Genomic DNA, 24385 nt, shown 5'->3' with positions numbered 1-24385 from the left:
ACTTTACTCTCACATAGATTTAGTTTGCGGGACTGCAGTTTCCCACCCACCCACTCCTGCATTGTGTACACCCGCTCCCACCAGCACCCGCAATGAGCTCTCAAAATGTGTCCCGCGCCGCACTGTTTGCGTTGGGTTCCGTGGGTTGCAGAGCTCTACTCTCTAGCTCCGCTCTGCATACATTCCCTTTCTCCGCTTTCCTTTCTTTCAATATACATTGAGTAATAATGTGTTTAATGCAGCTTTGTCACATTTGTTTATATTTTACAAAAACAAAACTTAAAACCACATGGCTCATTTGCATAATCTATACACTCAGATAAAAACAGCTCTCTCCTTGTGCTGCTGATGCGGTTCAGGTTCTGTGGGACTAAAGGACTGAGTGGAATATGAGTGTTGTTTCTGTGACAGAGGATGTGCTGCTGGCGCTGAGTCTGTTCTGTGCTTCTATCAGGTTGGAGATGGTTCATGTGAAACTTTACACGGACGCCAGTTTTAAATCCTCGCCTGCTAGTGTCGTGGTGGTGAATTACTTTGCTGTGCATAGACCTCGACACAAATCCATAAATCAAAAAGGACAGCGACAAGACAACAGCAGCAATGTGTACGCTGAGTTGACTCAGAACTAAACTTCACCCTTAAATTAGGCTTTAGGAGCTCTGGAAAAACACACGGCTTTGACGCTCCAATGCTCCACGTGTTGTCAGAGATTGTGATTTTCAGTCCAAAACAATAGATCGTTCAACCCTAATAAGCTCCATGCCCCACTGTGGAACCTTCAAAGCATCTCCATGGAGACTGGCCAATGAAGGACTCACCACAAGAAAAGTTGCAACAGGGCTTTAAGATTAATCAAAATCGAATTGAAATCACAATTTGAATGCAAATTTAGCACATTTTTTGGGAAAAAAAAAAAAAAAGTGTATAATGTTTTCCACAAACAACAAAATCTGCTGTTTTTTGTCTGCATTAAAAAAAATAATAAAATTAAATTAAAAAATCTGCTAACCCTGTAGTTTAGATTTGTACAAACATGTTCTGAAATGTGATTCTTGTATTTCTATTAGTTTGTCAGTTCAGATTTCAGTATTTTTGTCAAGTCTGATTAAAATTTTGAACAGAATCCTATTATTAAAACATAAATTACAAATCCTATCACAATATTACCTTTAAAATCTGGGTTGTATTATTGTATTTTTGACATTTTGGTGTTTTGGTGGAACAAGCCAGTATCATCTACTTTGGTTCAAATTGGTTCAAATTTCAAGAATTCAAAACATTCAACACATACGATTTTTTTTTTTTTTATAATGTTGCCACTGTGAACCAAAACAGCCGTAATACACTGTTCAAATGAGAAGTGAACCAACAACCCTCTGGCTGTGGGGTAAACAAGGTGAATATTAGTCATGTTTTGGTGGAAAAAGTTTGAACTAAATTAAAAAGCATCACTCATGTCAAAGTGGAAGCATGCATCACACACACACACACACACACACACAGCACAGAGCAGAGGATCAACACAACAGCAAAAACTCCAAACCCCATCACAGCATCACATCGACCTCATGCAGTTTCAACTCAAGTGTGTGCGTGTGAGTGTGTGTGTGTGTGTGCACTGAAAAGCCAATATCTACTCACACTGTAGCTGAAAACAAACATGTCATGTGACCACAAGCAAAGACAGACTTATTATAGCCGCTGTACCTGGTTTCTACCATCTTAAAAATGTCTTAAAAACATAACTACCATATTTTTCAGACAATAAGTTGCACTTTTTTTTTTTTTTTAATGGTTTGGGTGTTTCCTGTGACTTATACTCATGTGCAACTTATATATCAAAATATATCATTTCACATGTTCGTTATTTTCACACTGACAGCCACGAGAGGCTCTAGTCTTGTGTGTCAGTATCTGCTGCTCCTGTTCCTCTGTACCACTGTCACTTCATTCTACTGTGCATGTCTCCTGCAGAAAGAGCCTCTGTCCTGCTACAAGTAGTGAAATATTCAACAGAAAACGGTAATCGAGAAGCAGAAATAAAGTTTGGGGTTAGGGAGAAATTTGTGAGGGACTGGTGAAAAGCAGAGGATTCTCTAACTGCAATGAAGAAAACAAAAAAGAAAATTGCAGGCTATCTTTTAGATTTAGCTCGAGTTGGTGGAGTTGTTCAGAAGTGACAGTGAGGATGAAGAATTGAATGGATTTAGTGATTTGGAGTGAGATGGAGCGTTTGGTAAACTTGTTCTGTTGTTTATGCTATAGTTATCTGAGGAACTGTTCATTATGTTAGATTATCAAACTAGAGGCCTATTCAGATACATTCCAAATAAATGTCGCCTCAAAAATGCGACATTTATAGTCCAGTGTAACACATTTGTATATATGTAAAGGAAATGCGGCCAAAGTTCTTCCTCACTTACCTCCTGCATTCAGAGTGTCCTCTTTATTCACCATGATGTGTTTATAAATGCTTTTCACGACTTAGTAAAACTAGCATCAACTAGCATGCTAACTGTGCACTTCCTGGGTATCGCACAATGAATGAATAATACATGATAGATAAATAAATAAACCCTCCACCAGTGTAAATTACATTATGCAACTTTTCCGTTCCGGTGGACGCTCTGTCATTTGCTTGTCTCCATGGAGATGCTATTGGTTTGTCTGGAATGTTCTGAAGTACGGTGGTAAACATATCTAACTACTGCAGAGAGGCAATTTACACCAGGACAAGTTACAGTCAGATCTGTGGAGAGGCAAGCCACAGTCACTGTAAGAATGCATGTCTTTCAAGGTGTTCTTGAGTCATAAAAACACCTGTAATTGACTAAATGCAAGATAGAATTTAATGCCATACTGTGAAACATCCCAAGCAAAGCAATACATTTCCATGGAGACAAGTACACGTATTCAATCAGAAGAGTTACATAGTTATTTTTTTTGGAAATCCACATCCAAATCCACATTATCAAACCAGATAATAAACAATTTGGTCACAGAATTGATGCGAGGCTTTTACTAACCAATTTGGGCCATAATTTGATTTCTAATGCACCAATTCTTCAGCTGAATTGTTGAGAATATATCGCAAACTCTTCACAGATGGTTTCTTTTCACTAGTCCTAGTTGAGAGAAGAGCTATGGGAGGTACGGGGGACTAACATTCATAGACACCATTCAATTTGTCTGAATCGTATCACCCGGCAGGACGCTTTTCATTCTGGTATTGGCGGGGAGGGCGTGCTGTTTCCCGCCGCTATGCTAGCCGCTAATGGAAAAGCGCTGGGAGCGGAGGACAATAATGACGGCGCGGAGAAGCTAGCACAAAACACTTACTAGCTAATGCGCTGACAGCGGGGCCCTGTGTGTGTGGAGCATTATCCCGCTACAGCTCTAATGTGCTAGCAGCGCAACGTTTCAGTTTAGGACAGATTCAGGCTAAATAAAACGCACAAGCTGATCTGATCTGGCTGCTTTTACTCAACCCATTAAAGTACAGTAAAGTGGGTGTGATTCTTTTACAATTTTAAGTTAACTTTTGCCCCAAAATAGATTTTTGTCTATTTTATTCTATTTTATTTTATTGCATTTGTTTATTTATTTTATTTTATTGCATTTATTTATTTATTTCATTTATTTATTTATTACTTTTTTTCAGTTTGGGTGTTTTTGTTGATTTTTTAATCTATTTTATTTTATTTTTATTTTATTTACTATTTATTTTTTTCACGTGTTTATTTATTTATTTTTTTTCATTAGGGTGACCTGAATTTCAAAATCAAAAACTGGGACACCCCGGTTTGTGGTGGTTGGTAATAATAAAATTGTGAAATGAGTAAAGTGTATTTAAGAAAAACTGTTCTGCACTCTGCTTATTCATAACTAACATGAGTCCACAGTCACATTTTCTTTGTGTTTTGGTCATTTTTAAGGAGCTTTTCTGTTTTTTTTTACTTAAACAAATGACAATTTATGTCTCTCTTTACTGTTGGAAGAGTTGTCAAAGAGTCAAATTGGTCATAAATAGGGACACCTGGGACATTTCTTGTATAAAACTGGGATAAATCAGTGGTTTTGTATAAATCTGCTGGGACAGGGGACACTGAGCTCAAACTTGGGACTGTCCCGGGGAAACATGGACGTCTGGTCACACTCAATCAGGTGATGTGTAACCTCCAGAAAGTTACTTGGTGGTGCTTTAACTCAACTTCAAACTTCAGCTTCAACTGAAAGATATTTCTTTGGCTCAACTCAATAAATCATGTTTATTATTATTTTAGGTTGTACCAACAAAAATGATGAGGGGCTATACTTCTTCTAGTTCAGGATAACAGCTACTACAACAAGGTGTAAAATGTAAAAGTAGCTATTTGAGTCTGAAGGGTGCTGCCTGTACATTTTTAGGGACATTTTGTTAGAAGGAGCAACTGTCAGGGACCATAGCCTGTACGTGTATGGACATAGCTAAAGTGCTAGCCGCCGCGTTCCAAACAGGAAGTTCGCATGTGGCTTTTCCAGCTCCTTCTGACTCTGGCTCCCATTGACTTCCATTGGAAGGTCTTAAAATGTTCACATTAACCCGCTCTATATGATCCTGGTGGGGGTTTTTTCCCGCTATTTTGTCCGTCGTAACCACTAGCATTGCGCGCTTCATTTGAGTGGTGCTGTGGTCACACTTGTTCACACCGTCAATACCAGGGACAGAACATTTACAGATCAGACACCTACCTGACATTATCCAACTGCAGAACCATAAGGAAACGACTGCAGGTGTGTGTGAGTGATACTGATACCTTGCAGTGACATCATGTGGTGGTGTGGGGGTGTTACATGCATGTTTATGGCAGAATGTTCAGCAGTTACCATGGTGACATAATGCATACTTTAGCAAACCCTGCCATAAAGGAACTCAATCTGAGCATTCATGGCCCTGTTCAGATGTTTGATTTTCAACAAAAAGACAAAAGTGACTTACTGAAAAACTAGCTCGTGATTGTATAAGGCTACGTTCAGACTGCACGGTTTAAAGGTCCCATCTCATGTAAAATAACTCTTCACATTGTATCTTCTGCACATAAACAAGCACAGTTTGGGTTTTGGAACATTCATTACACAATAGTTCTGAAATCTTACTGATTTCTTGGAGACAGTCACAGACCAGGAACTATGAAAGTCTGACTATTGCTCATCCCCCCTCCCATCCTGAGAAAGCACAGGCTCCGCCCTCCAAATGTGACGTAGGCGACGAGTGAGCCGCCCTTCCTCCGTCCATCTCAGGGAGGGAGGGGAGACAGGTGTGCACCCTGATAGTGGTAGGAATAAACTTTTATTCATCATGGAGATACAGCGCGTTCAGCCGCATGTGTTGGACCCGGAATCGGAGGAGGACTTTGAGGAGCACGAAGCTCAAGCACCGCGTCCACATCAGCTGAACATTACTGATTGGTAAAGTATTAATAAACACTAGTAGATCAACTTATTATGTCGTGTTCCCTGCAGTGTAGAACAATGAGCTTATGCTGTCACTTTTGTTTAGGTGTTCATGTGGGAATTGTCAGACGATGTGGGTGGAGGTGATGGAGGCGGTGGAGCGGGGGAGGGGGGTGTGTGAAGCGATTTTCTGCTACGTCAAACATGTCATAGGTGTATCTGCCATGTCATCGTTGTAGCAGCTTTAGATCGTTGTCACATGGGAGGGTGGCAGAAATACTCTGCAATTTGTTAAAAAAAATGCAAAAATCTATCTAAAAACCACTTCAACGACAAATACAAGGCCCACACATCACTCTAAGAAGGTAGAAAGCTCTGAAAAGTAGATTTTGCATGAGATGGGAATCTTTTTGACATTTTTTTTTCTTTTATTCTTTGGTGAGGTCGTTCACATTTCCACTTAAATGTGACTTGTATGTGATCTCCAGTGTGACCTTTAAACGCCCCTAAAGTGTCCCACATGTGTACTGAAGGACACGACAACATCACACACAGCGAGCGTGCTCAGTGTTTATTTTTCACTGACACTGGAAAATTTCGAAAACTGCCTAGTCCCCATAAGACCCCTCCAATTTGTCCTGAATACAGTGATTCCCCCCAAATATTCATTCACTCGCAAACTTCGCTTTTCCTCCATTTATTCTGAGCCTTCAGAGCCTGAAAATTCTCTTGCATTGTCGTCCGCTGTGGCTGTGACTTTCTTCCTCCTTGAAAAATTCTGTCATTCAGACTGTCATTAAAAGATCAGATGGGGTGAAAAAAAATCTGATTTGGGTCACTTCAGGCTGCAGTCTGAACGTAGCGTATGAGACATCCACCTGGTCATCTCTTTCTGCTTTAGCTAAATCCAGCAAACCTCAGACAAAGCAGTGCCTACAGTTAGCAAAACCCCAGAGAATGTTGATGACTTTAGCTGCAAAATATGAGTCATAGCAATAGCACATTCTACTGTCTGAAAACAACCAAAAGCAGCATTCAAAATGAAAACACGATGAGCACAGTGTGAGTAGTGTTCTGTTGAGGCATGCATCACGTGAACAGCCACAAAAACGAGCGACAAATGGAGGTGAAGAAAAAGGAAACATTTCAATTACACACAACAAAGAGGAGGAGACTGGGGTCTACCTGAGCACCTCTGTGAGCGAGGAGTCACTGTCATCAGACCTGCAGCAGCACACAGCAGAGGGACGGAAAAGACCAGGGTTAGACCACAAACACACCAGGTTTAGACCAGGGTTTAGACCACAGTTAGACCAGGGTTAGACCAGAAGTAGACAAGGTTTAGACCAGGGTTAGAACATGGTTAGAACATGTTTAGACCAGGTTTAGACCAGGTTTAGACCAGGGTTAGACCAGGTTAGACCAGGTTAGACCAGGGTTAGACCAGGGTTAGACCAGGGTTAGACCAGGATCAGAAGTTGACAAGGTTTAGATCAGGGTTAGATCGGGTTTAGACCAAGGTTAGAACACATTTAAACCAGGTTTAGACCAGGTTTAGACCAGGCTTAGACCAGGCTTAGACCAGGCTTAGACCAGGCTTAGACCAAGCTTAGACCAGGCTTAGACCAGGGTTAGACCAGGGTTAGACCAGGGTTAGACCAGGTTTAGACCAGGCTTAGACCAGGGTTAGACCAGGCTTAGACCAGGCTTAGACCAGGCTTAGACCAGGGTTAGACCAGGGTTAGACAAGGTTTAGACCAGGTTTAGACCAGGTTTAAAGAAGGTTTAGACCAGGGTGAAATCAGGGTTAGACGAGAACTAGACAAGGTTTAGACAAAGGTTAGAACAGGGTTAGACAAGGTTTAGACCGGATTAGATGTGAACTAGACCAGGTTTAGGCCAGGGTTAGATCAAGGTTAGAACAGGGTTAGACCAGGTTTTGACCAGGTTTAGACCAGGATTAGACCAAGGTTAGACCAGGTTTAGACCAGGGTTAGACCAAAGTTAGAACAGGGTTAGAACAGGGTTACAACAGCTTTAGATGAGAACTAGACCAGGTTTAGACCAGGGGTAGAACCAGTAGAGGGACCAAAGCGGACATAGGAGAGACTAAGAAAAGGACTGAGTAAGACCAGGGTAAGACCAAGTTTAAACCAGGTTTAGATTGGGTTTAGACCAGGGTTTAAGACCAGGAAAAGACCATGGTTTAGATCACGGTTTAGACTAGAAGAGAGGAAAGGGTTAAGGAAGCAAATTGACAATGCACAGAGATTTAAATTGACAGGAGAGAGTTAGTTCCATGTGCACAGCTGAGTGGAAGATTATGGTAAAACATGGAGTCCTCAGAGACATGTGCAGAAAGCAGCAGAGCTTCTGAAAGATCACACGCTCATAGTAACCTTCAACCTTCTGAACAATCGACAACTCCAAACACATCTGTGAAATATGTATGTAGAGCAGCTGTTGCCATGGATTCTTAAAAAAAAAAAACAACTCAAATAAAATCTTAATAAATATAAATTCCATTCTGTTACACACACAACCTCCCCCGCCCCATAGAGATGAGAGGAGGATGCTACTAGGCAAAGGTACAAAGCCAGTACAATTATAATTACAATATTTTGGAGTAATAAAAACACACATCATTAAATAGATGTGAGTTAGATGAGTTTAATGCTTTCCCCTTTGGACGCCGACTAGGAACAACCCATATATATGTACATATATATGACTAGGGCTGCCCATAGAGCGTAACTGCATAAAAGAAAACGAGACTTCCACAAGTGATTATAAATGATTTTCACCCTCATGAACTTAATTGAAACACAGACATATTTAGTATCTCTGGAAACCTCAGACTCTGATCTCTTCATTTATGGATGTTTAAATGTGATTCGACTCATTTACAGGTTTAAAACAGCTCACTGAAAATGAGAGTTTACCTGCTCAGGTGCAAAATCGAAAACAAAAAACTACATTTAGCATCTGATATATGCATGTTCTGAGTACTATAGTCATAAAAATAAAAATATAAATATATTTGTCAAAGTATTTAAACAGATTTCACATCACCAGATACAGTATAGCCAAGTGTACACCTGTTTTTACCTGTGTGGACCTAATTTGTTTCTTCCATTTAACTTATTCAACTCATTTAGTTTATAATAATATAATAATAAAACTCTTCCCCGTCAGTGGGTGTCCAGTATGTGTCATCTTGGCTACTTTCTCGTGTGCAGAGCTCCACATACAGTAAGTGTTTGTTTCTGTAATAATTCTGTCATACATCGCATCTTGGAAAAAAAGACAGAAATATTTCAAAGGACTCGCCTGAGCAACATCCAGATTTCTGGGCAGTTTTGGTTCATAATCAAGTATAAAGTCCCTGATAGTTTGTTGGGATATCGCAGGACTCCATACAGACACATCACCGGCATTCTCACCTTCGTAAGTTTCACTCTCCGAAATTCTGTCGCTATCGCTGTTTTCCACTTTATAATCAACTTTATCATCACTTTGAAATCTATAAAAGTCTCTTTCTCTAAAAATACATCTGCTCCTCATTATTTCTAAAACTGTGCGCCACAGTCTTTCCATTGCTCGTGTTTCGTGTTGTGTTTTTTCCAGAAGCTACAACCATCACTACTTCGATTAACTTCAGAAAAAATTGGCGAAAACGTATCCTTGAATCCTATTGGTCAGCCTAGTGTGGGTTGTAGTGTCCCCCACCTATCACAGTCTATATTTACATGTGAAAAACAGGAACCGTTTCTAATGGTCGTCAAATCACGTCTTTAGTGAAAGAGCAGAGGTGTCAAAACACGTCACTAAGGAAACAAGGGGGTCATCAGATGTCGTCTTCATGGGGGAAAAAGTTAAAATCATACTGAAGAAAATTCCAAGTATAAGGCTCACAGTAATGTGTTAAAAGGGCTAAAACAGCTAAAATGAAGTAATGCATTTTATATGTTAATGTCAATTATAAAAAAAAAAAAAAAACAGACACCCACTAATTGTATTTATTTATTTTTTATATATATAATATCGTCTGTGGAGTGCCGCTAGGGGACGCACAGGTAGAAGGAGTTAGGAATCCAAGGGCCAGTGCTGCAGAATAAACCCTGCAATCCTGAGATGCGAAAGACAAATCATCTGTCTTTTGTTTTCCTTTTCCAGGTTGGTAAAAAGTAATTTGTGTCACACCCAAACAGTACTGGTGTTGAGATAAAACCGCTAATATGTATCTGTGTAAATGTGAACACTGGTTGAAGTGACGTTGTGTGTAAAATGCATTTTGAAGCGACAGCTAGCATAGACTGGGCTAGCGCGGGCTAGGTTAGCATAGTTGTAAAGATGCAGCCGTGGGGAGACAGCGCGGGTGTGTTTTGAGTTCATAATTAGACACGAGGTGAGCTGTTCATAAACTTGTCTAAGCTTTTACTTTGTACATTTTTGTAAAGCTTCAGCACAGGACGTACATGTTAAAGTTGCAGTTCATGTGCAAGTGCAGCGCCAGTGTAATTGCTGATGTCACAGGCTGGTCGACATGTTAAAAGGTTGTATGGAGGATTTTTTATTTTTATTTTTTTTAGTTTCAAATTGTCATTGAAAGCTTAAAATACTATTACAGAGATGCAGCAGCCTTGTAATTATGATGACCAAAAAAGAGAATGAAAATCTATCAACTGTGGACGTGTTGAGGCCAGATAAGAAATAGAAAACAAGGCTCCCTCTTTATCTATTGGCTGTTAGGTCGTCAATCAAACTCCCTACGTTTCTAGTGTAACTGGCTCGCCAGCGCACAGGGATTATGTGGTTTATGCAGCGGGTCTTAGAGGCTTTTTTGAACTGTCGCTTCCTCGCAATTTGCACAAAGTTTGTTGCGATGGCGGACAAGAATCCACGACCAGTTCGGTGCAAAAGAAAGTCAGTTTTTGAGGTCGCTGAAAGAAGAAGAGAAGGAGAAAAGGAGCGAAGACAAACTGAGGTGATTCTTGGAGATTTTTTCCAGCGACTGAAGCAGACGAAGGGTCTAAAAACTGACGCGTCGGTTGTTAAAATATTTCTAGACAGGTCACTTCAACAGTAATTCTGAACACGAACTGGATGTAAACAAGTGTGATTTCTAGAGTAAAGAGGAGGGAGGAGATGTTTCTACTGGGGGAGCTGTGGAGGAGGAAGGTGGTATCACGCATGCACAACATTTGAAAAAAGACTGTCCCTGTATTTCACTTCCCTAAAAATCCTCTATACAACCTTTAAGTTGTTACAGCTAAGTTAGTTACATAATTAGTAATTAATTAGATTTAAATGGTACAATTTAGTTTGGTTATTAATGAAAGTATAAATGTAAAACTTTAAACATGTATCAATAAGTTCTGTAAGTAAGATGCAGTGGAAATGTTGTATAATTGAGTTTGTGTAGCAACATTTATTAGAAATTATTTGTTATAGCAGAATAAATCCTGCAGTCCTGAGATGCGAAAGACAAATCATCCGTCCCTTGTATTCCTTTTCCAGGGTTTACCTTCACACCCCTCTCGAGCACGGGAGGGACAACACAGGCAAATCAATAAGATCTCCATGGAGACGAGGCCATGCTGACCTTTTACCTGGAAAGTTACATAATGCATCTTTAAATGCTGCAAACACTGAATCTCATCTTTTCCAAGTTTGACAAATTAAAGTATACTATTGCTGCATTAAAGAAGTGAAACTGAACACAAACAATTGGAAGAGGAAGAGGTCTCCAAACTTGTAAAAATTCTTTGCTTTAGTCCGATGGGGAAATGCTGCTGTCGTTTCCTGCCGGGCACAAAACAGTGAGGAAAATGTGTTTTAATGGAGGATTTTGGTCCAATTCACAGATCTGTGCTCACGGCTGTCAGGGGACCCTCCCATAAACCGCCGCTTTAACCGCCTGTGTGTTCAATAAAAACGCTATTCTACTGTAAATATTTCATAGCCTCAGGTTTGTCACCGCGAGATCACCAACATAAAATATTAAAGGATCCCCCATGAGGATGTGACTAGTGAAGAGGTGACAGAATCTCATATATATTTTGGTATTTACTGTCAGCTCACAATAGTATTAACATAATGTTATCCAAGCTTTACAATGCATTATGGGGGCTATGCTTTTGAATGTAAGTACGAGCTTAAAGGATTTGGGATTTTGTGAGTTAAACCTTAAATCTTAAATGCACGTGTTTTTAGAGCTTGTAAATCCAAAAACATGCTCGTTCAAAACCGAATTAAGGTAGAAAAACAATTATATCGGCTGTGTTCACACAATCCCGGGTTGGTCCTGGATTAATCCTGGTTTAGTCCTGATCTGAGTAAGTACGTTTTTATTTATATAGTGCTTTTCAGAGACATATGTCACAAAGACACTTTGCAGAGCATTATTCAGTCAGTCCACACTCAGAGGTGGTGAGATATTATTGTAGCCACAGCTGCCCTGTATTTAGTTTAAAAAGGTTTAGAAAAAATGGTTAATTCATTTGTTATTACATGTTAATGTTTAAAAGTACCATATTTTCCGGGTGAATAGCTGCGGTCTTAAGCCTCTAATTTTTACACAAGGAAATGCGGGTGCTTTGCTTAAGGACTCAACAACAATTTTATTTTTATTTTTTAATGACTGGCGCCCCCTGTGCCACTGTACACTGAGCTTCTGGCACTTTGACAAGCTCATACATGTAAAGATGTAAACTTGATGTGGTCCTGTTCAAGTTCAGGTTTAGTCCAGGTTTAGTTCCAGTTTAGTCCCCATTTTGTTGTTAAGTGTAAACACAGAAGAATTAGAATAACTGGGGTAGTTATTGTAGTTCATTAATGCTGCACTATGTAACTTTTCTGCTGGAGAGGCTCTCACCTGTTTGTCTCCATAGAGATGTCATTGCATTGTTTGGAATATTCCACAACATATTATACTTTTCTATCTGTTTCTTCAGTTAGAGGTTTTATTGCAGAAATATCTTGAGAAACGTGCATTCTTATTGTCAACATGCCTGCAGCTCCACAGATCTGACCTGTAACCTGTAACACCTGTCTGTATGGAGATAGATAAACAGCAGGCAGACCCTTCACCAGAAAAGTGACACAGTGCACCTTTAATATTGCATCTCATAAAGAATGCACTGAAATATGCATCGGTCTCCTGCGGTGGCCGTGTGAATATTTAGTCCTCACAATATGAAACTAAACATGAACCCAGACTCTGGGCTCAATCTGGCTTCTATTCAAAGACTTTGAAATGACACAAGAGTCATAAGTCCATCTCAGACTGGGGAGTTAGTATCAGAGCCAGCACTAGGTTTAATATTGCTGCATTTACATACTGGGAGTCAGCAGCAGTTTCAGTTTTATTTATTCACTCGGTCACAGGCTGCTGGGAGTCACTGACAAAGAGGTTGCTGCTCAAGTGTCTTGCTCAAGGAATCAAAATCAGTGATATAAGTTGGAGTTGGAATTGAACCATCAACCTCCAAATGAATAAGCAACCGCTCTATCAGTTTAGCTAGGCTTACATTTCAGGTTCATGTTCTATTTCCGGGTTTATGCAGATTCCATTGACACACTTACTACTGCATCAGAGCGCTAAATTATTTAATGCCACTGGATGTAATTTTCTAACCATGGCCATGTTCTGTAAAGCAGTTGTGTCTTTGTGGTGCGCAGGCTTGCATCTCCATAAACCTAATTTATCATCATCTACATTGACAGATTGGCATAAAATACTAAAGTGTGGTTTTAAACTTTGTACTTCCACGGAATCATGTAGGTGAAAAGCACCCTCCAGAAAGTTCCATACTGTACTTTTAAAACCACATGAACGACTTCTCTCACTCCTATATACAGATGAGCCTCATCGTCCTTGTCACTGTTCTAACATTTAGTGTGTGTTCATATTTGTTCTAATTTTGTCCTGGTTTGGTCCTGGTTTGGTCTTACTCTAGACTAGTTTTGATCCTGTTCTAGCCCTGGTGTAGTCCTGATCTAGTCCAGATTTAGTCCCCATTTTGATCATCAAACACCTATTCTTCCTTGAATCATTATTCCTGAAAAAACAAACAAACACCTGAAGAGGTTTTAGAGTCACCCATGCATGATTTGCTTTAGTCCAGGTTTAGTCCAGGGCTAGTCCAGGTCTAGTCCAGGGCTAGTTCAGTCTAGTCCAGGTTTAAGAATTGTTTAGTCAAAAGAGATTCTTCAGATTCTGAATTTACACCGGTATAGTCCTGGTATAGTCCTGGTTTAGAACTGCTTTAGAACTGCTTTAGTCCTGCTTTATTCCTGCTTTAGTCCAGGTTTAGTCCAGGTTTAGTCCAGGTTTAGTCCAGGTTTAGTCCAGGTTTAGTCCAGGTTTAGTCCAGGTTTAGTCCAGGTTTAGTCCAGGTTTAGTCCTGGGGTTTGGTCCTGGTTTGGTCCTGGTTTGGTTCTACTCTAGACTAGTTTTGATCCTATTCTAGTCCTGGTGTAGTCCTGATCTAGTCCAGATTTAGTCCCCATTGTGATCATCAAACACATATTCTTCTTTGAAACATTATTCCTGAAAATTATCCAATTTTTTTCTCCAAACTTTTGCAAAAGCCAAAAAAGCATTTTGAATGTTTGAAACAGTTGTGCAAACACTGAATTATTCCTGCTCTTTGTAATAAGTGAAAACACTGAGAGGTTCTGGCTGTGACTCGAGTCCTGTGATGTTTTATTAAGAGGAAGACTCGGCTGCGTGCGGAGAAATAGGCCAATGAAACTTTTACAATCAGAGAATTATTCAGCTAATGAGCCCTGTGTCATAATACACACTCGTTATGGAGAAGAGACTTAACCAATACTTCAACCCTGCAAAAGTCTAAAGAAGAGTTCAACACCTCTGAATGAAACAAAGCAGGTGTGGTGCTTTAAAACACACAGTTTGTGCTTGTGTTTGCTCTACAGTTAGAATCTATGGCACCCATAGATCATTATGTCATCATTTGCACACTTTCATTATGCTATAATTACCACAGTGTAAATTGCAACATACAGCAGATCTGAAACAACTTAAGAGAAACAAGTCTGCGAACTTTCTCATTTGTGGTGTTTCTCAAACTGTGGTGTCCAGTGAGAGCTGACATCACTGTAAATGTCATGACAACAAAGCGCCATGTGCTGTGGGCCCGTCCTATGGAGAGCTACACATCACACTAGCAAGTAGATTTTTATTTATTTTTTTGTATGTGTCATCGATTAAAAAAATGAACTGGAGAAGGAAATGCGTATATCACAGTGGGCGTGTCGGTGAAAACTGGGTTCAATCACATCGTTGACGTCTTTATCTTATTGTACTGTAGTGTGGCAGCTAGTGACCATGCCAACGAAACGGCAAAAACTTTATTAGAATATATGAAATCACTTGTTAACATTGTGTTCAATATGAAATCCACACCTCAAAATGAATAAAAGCGTAGATTAAATAAGACAAGTTAAATCAGAGGTGTCAAACTCATTTTGATCTGGGGGTCGTATCCAACCTACTTTGATCCCAAAGGGGCCGGATTAAGTTCAAATATTTGTGCAGAGAAACACAAATCTGTTACAGATTTGTTTTTTGTTTTTTTAATTGATGAACTCTTTCTTTTATAAAATATTATAATATTATGAACAACCTTAAACTTTAAGAAAAATATAATTTCAACACAATGTTTTAACATGAACTTGTATGCAAATAGGAATAAGTAAATTTTTCTTGGAAAATCCTGCACTCGCTCCACTTTTCTCATGTTGGACATTTTTCTGATGAGGGTGTCACGGTCAACAGTCAAAACGATCGTCCTTTAAGAGCGTTTGAAAAGAGACAAGTCTTCATTTGTGCTGAGAGACGCTGGAGACGCTGCGGTGATAAACATCACAGAAAATTAACAAGATTTTAATAGAAAATATAATTTTAATATTTTAGCAGAAAATCAGCCGAGGGCCAGATTAAAGGTCTCGGAGAGCCGGATCCAGCCCTCGGGTCGTATGTTTGACTTCCCTGAGTTAAATAAATGTACAAAGTGAACACCTGGTAGTAAAAGGCCGATGACACTGTCTTAAATATCCAATATTTGTATCAGCACAAGCCATAGGAAACAGAGCATTTCCTTCTGAAGCTCGGGGACACCATGAAGGTTAAGTTTTAGTTTGTTAGTTTAGTCTTAAGATGAAGTTTTTCTGCACTTGTAAAGTAAGTATGAGCAGCTCAACATGTGTGGACCCCATTTTGTGAGAACCCTGAGACAGTTTGTGACAAGAAGAAATAAAAATACTTTATTATTAGCTGCAGACAGAGCAGAGCAGCGGTCTCATTCTGTCACAAACTTCTGCTTTTACAAATGAAGCTTTGGGGGAAAACACTACATTACATTTACCCATTTACTAAAAGAACTTAAAGTACTAGTTTCTTGCCCTGTCTAAAACATCAAACCTGTCATTATTTGAGTGGAATTATATTATTATTAGGGGTGTCAAATTATCACGTTAATTGCGATTAATTAATTACAGTCATATTTAGCGCGTTATGTTTTTTAATCACGTTAATCTCATTTTTTATCTCTAACTTTACTGTTTCTGTATGCGAGTTGCTTTATTATAAAACCTGTTTTTATGTGTTGTTGGGACAACAACACACACACAAAAAACACATTTATACATTTTTTTATTTCGGTAATTCCACTCATTGCCGGAAACCCACACAAAACGCGCGCAGTAAGAGCGACGTAAACGTCATGTTAACGTTGGCGGCGTCAGTCGCACAATGGACGAGGTCGAAGAGCCAATAGAACAGAAGCAGCATCGCACAGGTAAAATGCATTCGTGTCTTGGAAATTCTCCCAACGTGAAATATAAAAGAAAATAACAAATATAATATCGCCTACAACTTAAATGTCACTGGTGAAAACAACCTGCATAGACTCATGATGTCTGCACTACTGTCCTATAGTGACCTGCCACATGAGGGGACACGCACACAAACACACACACACAAACACACACAAACACACAATTCATCATCGTCATTAACCTGAGAACGCGCGGACCACGTTTCCTTCCGTAGTTACTGCGCGGACACCGACGTGCTCCCGTGAGCCGCGTGTGGATCGTGTTTTTCTCGCGTACGCTGCGTAAACCGCGCTTCCTCCTGTGCGCCTCTAAACCAGAACTAACACCAAGACTAAACAGGACTAATCCAGTCCAGGACTAAACCAGGTCTAAACCAGGACTAAACCAGAACTAAACCAGGTCTAAACCAGGTAAACCAGGACTAAACCAGGACTAAACAGACTAAACCAGAACTAAAACCAGAACTAAAACCAGAACTAAAAACCAGGTCTAAACCAGGACTAAACCAGAACTAACACCAGGACTAAAACCAGGATTAATCCATTCCAGGACTAAACTAGGACTAAAGTAGGACTAAAGCAGGTCTAAAACCAGGACTAAAACAAGGACTAAAACTCGTGATCTCATATATAAAGCATTTCTCTATCAATAATATTTTTAATATGGTTAAGGAAAGACTGGACTTTTTATTGTCTTTAAGTAGACAAAAAGTTATTATGTTCAGATTTCCTCGTCTTTGCTACTTTACAGCAAACAGTTTCTTATTCATGGAGACTTAGGCTCAACAGCCAATTTGGAGAGATTTGTTAAACAATAAATGACTTTATAAAGTCACTTTTTTTGTTCTATATCAGTCTTTTGATCTGCCACAATAATGTAATAATGAATTTAAATGAAAATACCTCAAATTGAAGGCTTTTCTCAGCAAATTTTTAGGTGAGATTAAAATGAGATTAATTAGATTAATTAATTACAGATCATAATTAATTAATCTCTAAAATTGTTTTAATCGCATGACAGCACTAGTTATTATTAATAATTGTATTTGTATTATTTGTATTTATTTTATTTATTATTTCCATGGTACTAACTGTTGACACATACTATTTAGATCACCATGTTCCCTTTGATTGTTTTGGATTATCCTTGCTCTCCACACCAAGTCACTCCCCCTTCAGAGCACTATCACAACACAATCAGTGTGCGTCCTGCTAATGAAACTACTGCACATCGCATCAGGTTTGTCAAGTCATGTACGGTTTTGTATTGTGTTTTTGTATATTTCTGGAGAATTGTCCCGTGGGAGCATGGGTGACGTAGGTTTGTGGGCGGAGCCTCGTACAGAACCTTACAGTTAACCATAAAAAGGTTTGAAGAGGGCCTGGGAGAGATTGGAAAATTACTGAAACATGCATAGATGACATATAAAGCTCCACAGACATGTTTGTGATGATGGAACAACATTATAACATGGTAGAAAGCTCCAAAAGTTTAAATACCAAAAATAAGAAAACTCACGGATTGAAGCAAATAAACTGTATTCTAAAAAACACGGAAGCCACCATGCCGCCTCTGCATCCTCCCCTGGTGTATTGAGGTCCGTGGTACAGACCCTAAACACAAATATTCTTCCTCATTTTTGTCTCGGTCGGAATTCCCAGTGGCGGCTGTGACACTAGCAGCTCATTCACCTAAACCAGGACTAATGAGAGACAGCTAAGGCCACGGACAGACAGCCATTCCAACACAACACTACAAATATGTGCTCCAAAAACACAAAACACTGAAAAATGTGCTCTGAAAACCAGGGCGTCTCAACCTGTGGTACAGAGGCTTTTCCTGGCACTGGTAGAATAGAGCTGTGCTGTTAAACAAATCCACTTTTTGCAGCTTAATACCATCTTATAATGTTGTTCCATCATCAAAAACACGCCGGAAGAGGTTTGTCACTCACCCATGCATGATCTGCTTTAGTCCAGGTTTGGTCCAGGTTTGGTCCAGGTTTAAGTCTTAGGTTTAGACTTAGGTTTAGACTTAGGTTTAGACTTAGGTTTAGACTTAGGTTTGGTCCTGGTTTAAGAACTGTTTAGTCTAAAGAGATTCTCCAGATTCTGAATTTACACTGGTATAGTCCTGCTTTGGAACTGGTTTATTCCTAGGTTTAGTTCAGGTATAGTCCAGGTTTAGTCCAGGTTTAGTCCTAAATTCAGTCAAGGTTTGGTCCAGGTTTAGTCCTAGGTTTAGTCCTAGGTTTAGTCCAGGTTTAGTCCAGGTTTAGCCTAGGTTTAGCGTAGGTTTAGTCCTAGGTTTAGTCCTAGGTTTAGTCCTAGGTTTAGTCCCAGGTTTAGTCCAGGTTAGTCCAGGTTTAGTCCTAGGTTTAGTCCTAGGTTTAGTCCAGTTTTAGTCCAGTTTAGTCCAGTTTAGTCCAGGTTTAGTCCTAGTTCAGTCAGGTTTGGTCCAGGTTTAGACCTAGGTTTAGTCCTAGTTTAGTCCAGGTTTAGTCCAGTTTAGTCCTAGGTTTAGTCCTAGGTTTAGTCCTAGGTTTAGTCCCAGGTTTAGTCCAGGTTTAGTCCCAGGTTTAGTCCCAGGTTTAGTCCAGGTTTAACCCTGGTTTAACCCTGGTTTAGTTCTGGTTTATTTCTGGTTTGGTCCAGGTTTAAGAATTGTTTAGTCTAAAGAGATTCTCCCTAGTATTCCTGGTTTAGAACTGGTTTAGTTCCTGAGTGTCCTTGTCCAGTCTTTGAGGTGGCACTTTGTGTGAAAAGTTTGTGAATTCACGGCGTTAAACCAGAATTGATTGTCCAATTACACTGGTGTATACAGAGGATTAATACAGATGACTAACCCCGGGCAAAGCCGACAGACAGCCTCAGATTAACCACACACATTTTTCAAAACACAACGATCCATTATGGACGTGGGCGCTTTATTTTACAATCTGTTTTTCAATGATTTTTGTCTCCAGTGCCACTTATAGGAAACTCATACGGGCAGTATTTAATACACTTGTAATACAATTAGACGCTTTATACACGATTAAGGACCAGGTTTGTTTTGGATGGCAAAGTAGTTTAGTTCATAAAAGAATGAAAAAGTTGAACGCTGAAAATCCAAACTGCTCATATTTGTCCAAACTCCTGTTAATATTTCTACTGGTACTGCTACTGCTATGACTATGACTATGACTATGACTATGACTACTACTACGACAAAGGTTAAAAGACGTTAACACAAAGTAAATGTATGTAACTGTGGTTCTATGAATCCCTCCTGACTGGGTCCAGAGGGATGAAACAACATGCCATACACTTCCATTCGAGTCATTTGGATGATTTCAGCCCTGGAATTTCGGATCTGAACTAAATGTAAAAAGAGCTGTTCACTTCAAAACTACCACTATATGACATCACAAGGTGATGTAGACAGACTCATAATAAAGTGTCACTCAAATGTCTGAATGAAACAAAACACGACTCTGGGTTTGTTTCTGAGGAGGGAACAATGCGTCTTAAAGCTCCATGTATCTTAAAGAGTCCATGTTGTTTTATACAGGACCTTTAAAAACATTTGATTATACAGAGGAGCCAACATTAGAAAAACCTTTAAAGAGTATCTCTTATATTATTTATTCAGGTTTCTGTATTGATGGTAAACTAACCCACAATGAGAAACGAAGAACTGAACCTCTGAGCATCCTCTCCTCACGGGTGCTCCACTCCTCCTGCTCTCTGGTTGGACTGACAGGAGCTTCTTCTCTTGTTTTTTTTTTTTTTTTACTTTTCTATCACAAACTGTTTTTCCACTTGTGCTTATTTCGTCTGGGAACAGTGAATCGAACCCTTTGCATTCAAAGGACATTTTTACACAACCTTACAATGAACATTTGTATTTCTACTCACTAGCTGAACTTATCGGGTGCAGATTACAAATTGTATTTGTATACTGAATGTCATATTCTGAATGGCCATTTGTTTTGTTAATTGTTGTTTGTCAGTGTTTTAATATTTCAATATATGGTACCTTCAAAAAGCAACTCCTGATCCAGTGTTTCTCTCCACTTCAGAGCCACATTTACATCTTCTGCTACTCAGCCCATTATACAAGTGTAATTACCATTTTAATACATTGTACTTAACATTGTAGTAACACACCTGCTACACACACAGTGTTCATCATATAAATAAGATTATAGAATTGTGTTGTATCCCCAGTGTAACTTATTCTAACAATCATCTGCGTACATCACCTTTTAAACACAGAAATGCTCCGTGCATTAAGAGAATCTGTGCCTTTATTCACTGTTTACATGCACTAAAAGGGAAGCACTGCTCAGTGTGACCTCCGGACATAAAAATCACCTTAAACTTTACCTTTACCTGTGTACTTCCTTTCACCTAATACTCTTTAAAAACTCTTCCAGGCAAACAAGTCTAGAGTGTAATAGGTCCATCTATTCAGGAGTTTGCTCTGTTTATCTAGAGCGTTCAGAATGACGGAAAATGAGTAATCGCTGCCAATTCAGAACTAAATATTCTGTCTTTTGAATGGTAGTCCTCAAGATTTTACTCATAACAGAAAGCTGAAAAGCATGAATAAATGACATTTTGAGGACAATTCCCTATTCAGAAGATAGAATATAAGGTTCTGAATTGTTAATTGCTCTGGTAACTGATCTCTGAAACTCATGGATACAAAAAACAAAACTCATAGCCTGGTCAAAGTTTTGCCCTGGAGCCAAAAGTTTACCAGAGAATCAGAAAAGACAGGGGATATCTGAGTAAAGACGAGCTGTTGAAGACATGTACATGCTGGAGTGTCTGGAGTGTTTTAGTGTGGTACTGACTTGTCCAGAGCCGAGCCTTGGGCCTGGTTACTGGTCAGACGAGAGAAGACATTTCTGTCATTCCTGGTTCTGAGCGGAGGAGAAGATGGAGGAGTGTAGCCATCGGTGGGTCTGATAAAGAGAGAGATAGAGAGTGAGTGTGTGTGTGTAATCCCTCAGTCATCCAGGTATGTTCCACTGCAAAAGAAAATTCAATTCTGTCAACTGAACAACATTTCTGGCCAGAAAGTCTGTACTAGATGAATTCTCATGAGCTTGTGGAAAACCTTGCTTCAATCCAGCAGGCTTGATGTACATGCTGTTGGTCTTCCTCAAGTCCTGGTCTAGTCCAGGTTTAGTTCTGGGTTTAATCTCGGTTTAGTCCAGTCCTTCTCAAATAGTGACATGTGGTGCAAAGCCAGGAGGGGGCGTGTGACCTCGGGGAACATGCTTTTTTTTTTTGCCATACTAGAATAAAGTGTAATTGCACATCCACTACAGTAGTTGACAGTGGCGCTCTCATTGTCAGTGTGCACAGGCAGTATAGACACATCAAGAATCTCGGACTTCCGGTCATTGCGCAATTCATACTGGGGAGGATTTTACAAAAAAGTGAGCATCAAACCTCCATGTTTGTTTTCCCAGTGGGATGTGTCTCTTGACAAAGTCGATCTTTTCAAGTCTTTTGAACCATATCACTTTTGTTTCTGGTTCTGATATTGTCATATTTTAGTTTTGAGATTTGGACATCGTAATTGTGTTGTTGTTGGATCCTAACAGCGGAAAACGGCTCAAGAAATTTGTTTGCGAAGTCCATAAATGCAAAAGGGAATCAGATGTGTGTGACTCAAACCTCTGTTCAAACTGTTTCTCTTTCCAACGGAATTGAAAACGGTAATCGAGCAGCAGAAAGAAAGTTTGGAATGAGCGAGAAATATGTGGGGACTTGCGGAAAGCGGGGATGGAGAATACAGTTTCACGACAACCAGGAGGGTGCACCATGCAACTCACTGGACTTCAGTGACACCGAAACCATCCTGTCGGGATTCAGAAAAACCCGAATAATTCTAACTGGAACTGATGCTGAGTCTGACGACAGTGATAGAGAAGAGGAAGCGGCGCTCTCTTTACCTCCGGAGGTCGAGGCAGAGTTGTTCAGAAGTGACAGCGAGGATGAAGAATTCAATGGATTTAGTGATTTGGAGTGAGATGGAGAGTTTGGTAAACTTGTTCTGTTCTGTTGTTTATGTTATAGTTATCTGAAGAACTGTTCATATGTGACGTTAACAGTCTCTCTTCTATTGTTATCACTACAACTTGACTTTACACAGGAAATGTCTGCTCCTGGTCTCTGATTTTATGAAATAAATTTCCCAAAAAAAGTGCCACTTATCGTCAGAAAAATGTGGTACTCTGTTTTAGTTCTTTGGTCCTGATTGAACAAAAGAGCCAGACTTGGACATAAGTGTGAAGCAGAGTCTGTACCTGTACGGACGGTCGTAGGACTTCCTCCTGGTGAGAGGAGACGTGTCATATCCCCGAGACTGACGCGGGCTGGAACAGAGCACACAAAAATAAATCAAACAACTTTATTTTACGTTTAAAAAGACACTGTGCAAAATCTCCTCTGCGTCCTCTGCCTCTCTCCTCTGCGTCCTCTACCTCTCTCCTCTGCATCCTCTGACCCTCTCCTCCTCTGCATCCTCTGACCCTCTCCTCCTCTGCATCCTCTGACCTTCTCCTCCTCTGCATCCTCTGACCTTCTCCTCCTCTGCATCCTCTGACCTCTCTCCTCTGCTTCCTCTGACCTTCTCCTCCTCTGCATCCTCTGACCCTCTCCTCTGCATCCACTCTCTCCTCAGTCTATTTTTAGGTGATTAGGTAAACTAACATAAAAAACAACAACTCTTAAATTTCTTTTTCAACATTAACTTTGCTTTGACAGTTTGGCTGGCGGGCGTGTCTGGTGTGAGTATTTCTGCGTCTCCCTGCGGCGCTCGCTTTCCTCTGGGAGCAGTGCTGTGAGGAAAGGGGGGAGCTGTGCACAAACTGTACAACTTTAAACAGCATGTATTATCCTTTTACTCCTGACATTTACTGCTAATCTGCTGTGTTAAATCATTCCCCCTTCAGAGCGCTATCACAACACATTTGGCTAATGAAACCACTCGTTGCTCCGTGTACCATTCGTTCTTTTAAATTTCAATTAAGAACGAAAAACAATCAAATGGGAAAACAGTTTGTTATCAAAAACAGTCTCAGTGCCTATTTTAATTTGGATAGTTTATTCTCTCTGGTTTATATGAAGTTCTATTGCTCAGCGCCGCGTGTGACTTCAGAGTCAGTGAACAAAGGAGAGTTTAGAGAGTTCGAAAGTGAGCGCCTCAGTGTGATGTCACAGAGATAAAGGGGCAGTCAGTTGAGTGGGTGGACTCCTGTAAGTATCTTGGAACACTCATTGATTCAAATTTGAGCTTTGATGATAATTGTGCTGTGTGTCTTCATTGTCTGAGGAAGTTTTCCTTTTACCATGTCCACAGAACCATGATGACTCTGTTCTATAAAACGTTTATGGAATCAGTTTGAACGTTTTCATTGGTCTCATGGTTTGGGAGCGTCTCTGCTAAAAATGAGAACTCCCTGAATCAGTTGGTTAAATGGGTGAGTGAGGTGATTGTTCATCCTCAGAGCCGATGGACTCTCTGTATTCGAGACACTTACAGAGGATGTCCCAGAGGATTTTAAAAGACGTGAAACATTCACTAAACTCAGAGTTTCAGCTGCTTCCCTCTGGTCAGAAGCTTTTAGTCCCAAGATCTAGAACGAATCGTTTTAAAAGGAGCTTTGTTCCGGCTGCTGTCGTACTTGTGAATAAATTGTATTTATCTAAGATTGTGTGTTTTTAACATATTTAATATTTATTGTGTTTTTAGCCAAGTGTGATGGATGAATTTATCTAATTGTTTATGGAACAAACCATTGTGCACTGGAGCAGTGTTACCACCGTATGTTGTAATTGTATTTTTATACGTGTTTATTGTACATAATGAGTATATGTGAAATGTGGAGCCTGCTTCTCAAATCTGCAAAACAAATTTACCTACGGGTATGAATGAAGTGACCTAACTTAACCTATCGCTGCTTCCTGTTTATCGTCATGGAGTTCAACAATGACTTTCTAAGATGTGGAAGTAAACGAGTCTATAAAAGAAGACGACATGTTTGTCCACAAAATGATTTTTCAGGTGAGTCCTTCTAGCAGCA

The 24385-nt window shown here is 39.8% G+C and overlaps 1 protein-coding gene across 4 annotated transcripts in view; it reads right to left on the bottom strand.

Moving 5' to 3' along the window:
* The window catches only part of kif21b (kinesin family member 21B), a 126253-nt gene that overhangs the window by 32317 nt on the left and 69551 nt on the right, over positions 1 to 24385 (bottom strand). For all 4 annotated transcript variants that reach the window (XM_055161027.1, XM_055161029.1, XM_055161028.1 and 1 more), the window contains exons 25-26: positions 22607 to 22675; positions 21143 to 21253 (exon numbers count right to left, since the gene is read on the bottom strand). In XM_055161027.1, coding sequence (XP_055017002.1) covers positions 21143 to 21253; positions 22607 to 22675 — 180 coding nt within the window. The remainder of the gene's footprint in view (positions 1 to 21142; positions 21254 to 22606; positions 22676 to 24385) is intronic.

This window comes from Boleophthalmus pectinirostris, unplaced genomic scaffold (genome assembly GCF_026225935.1).
Source record: "Boleophthalmus pectinirostris isolate CB_2022bp ecotype Guang Dong unplaced genomic scaffold, ASM2622593v1 HiC_scaffold_3, whole genome shotgun sequence".
NCBI classification, from domain to species: Eukaryota; Metazoa; Chordata; class Actinopteri; order Gobiiformes; family Gobiidae; genus Boleophthalmus; species Boleophthalmus pectinirostris.
This window is presented reverse-complemented; position numbering and strand designations above follow the sequence as displayed.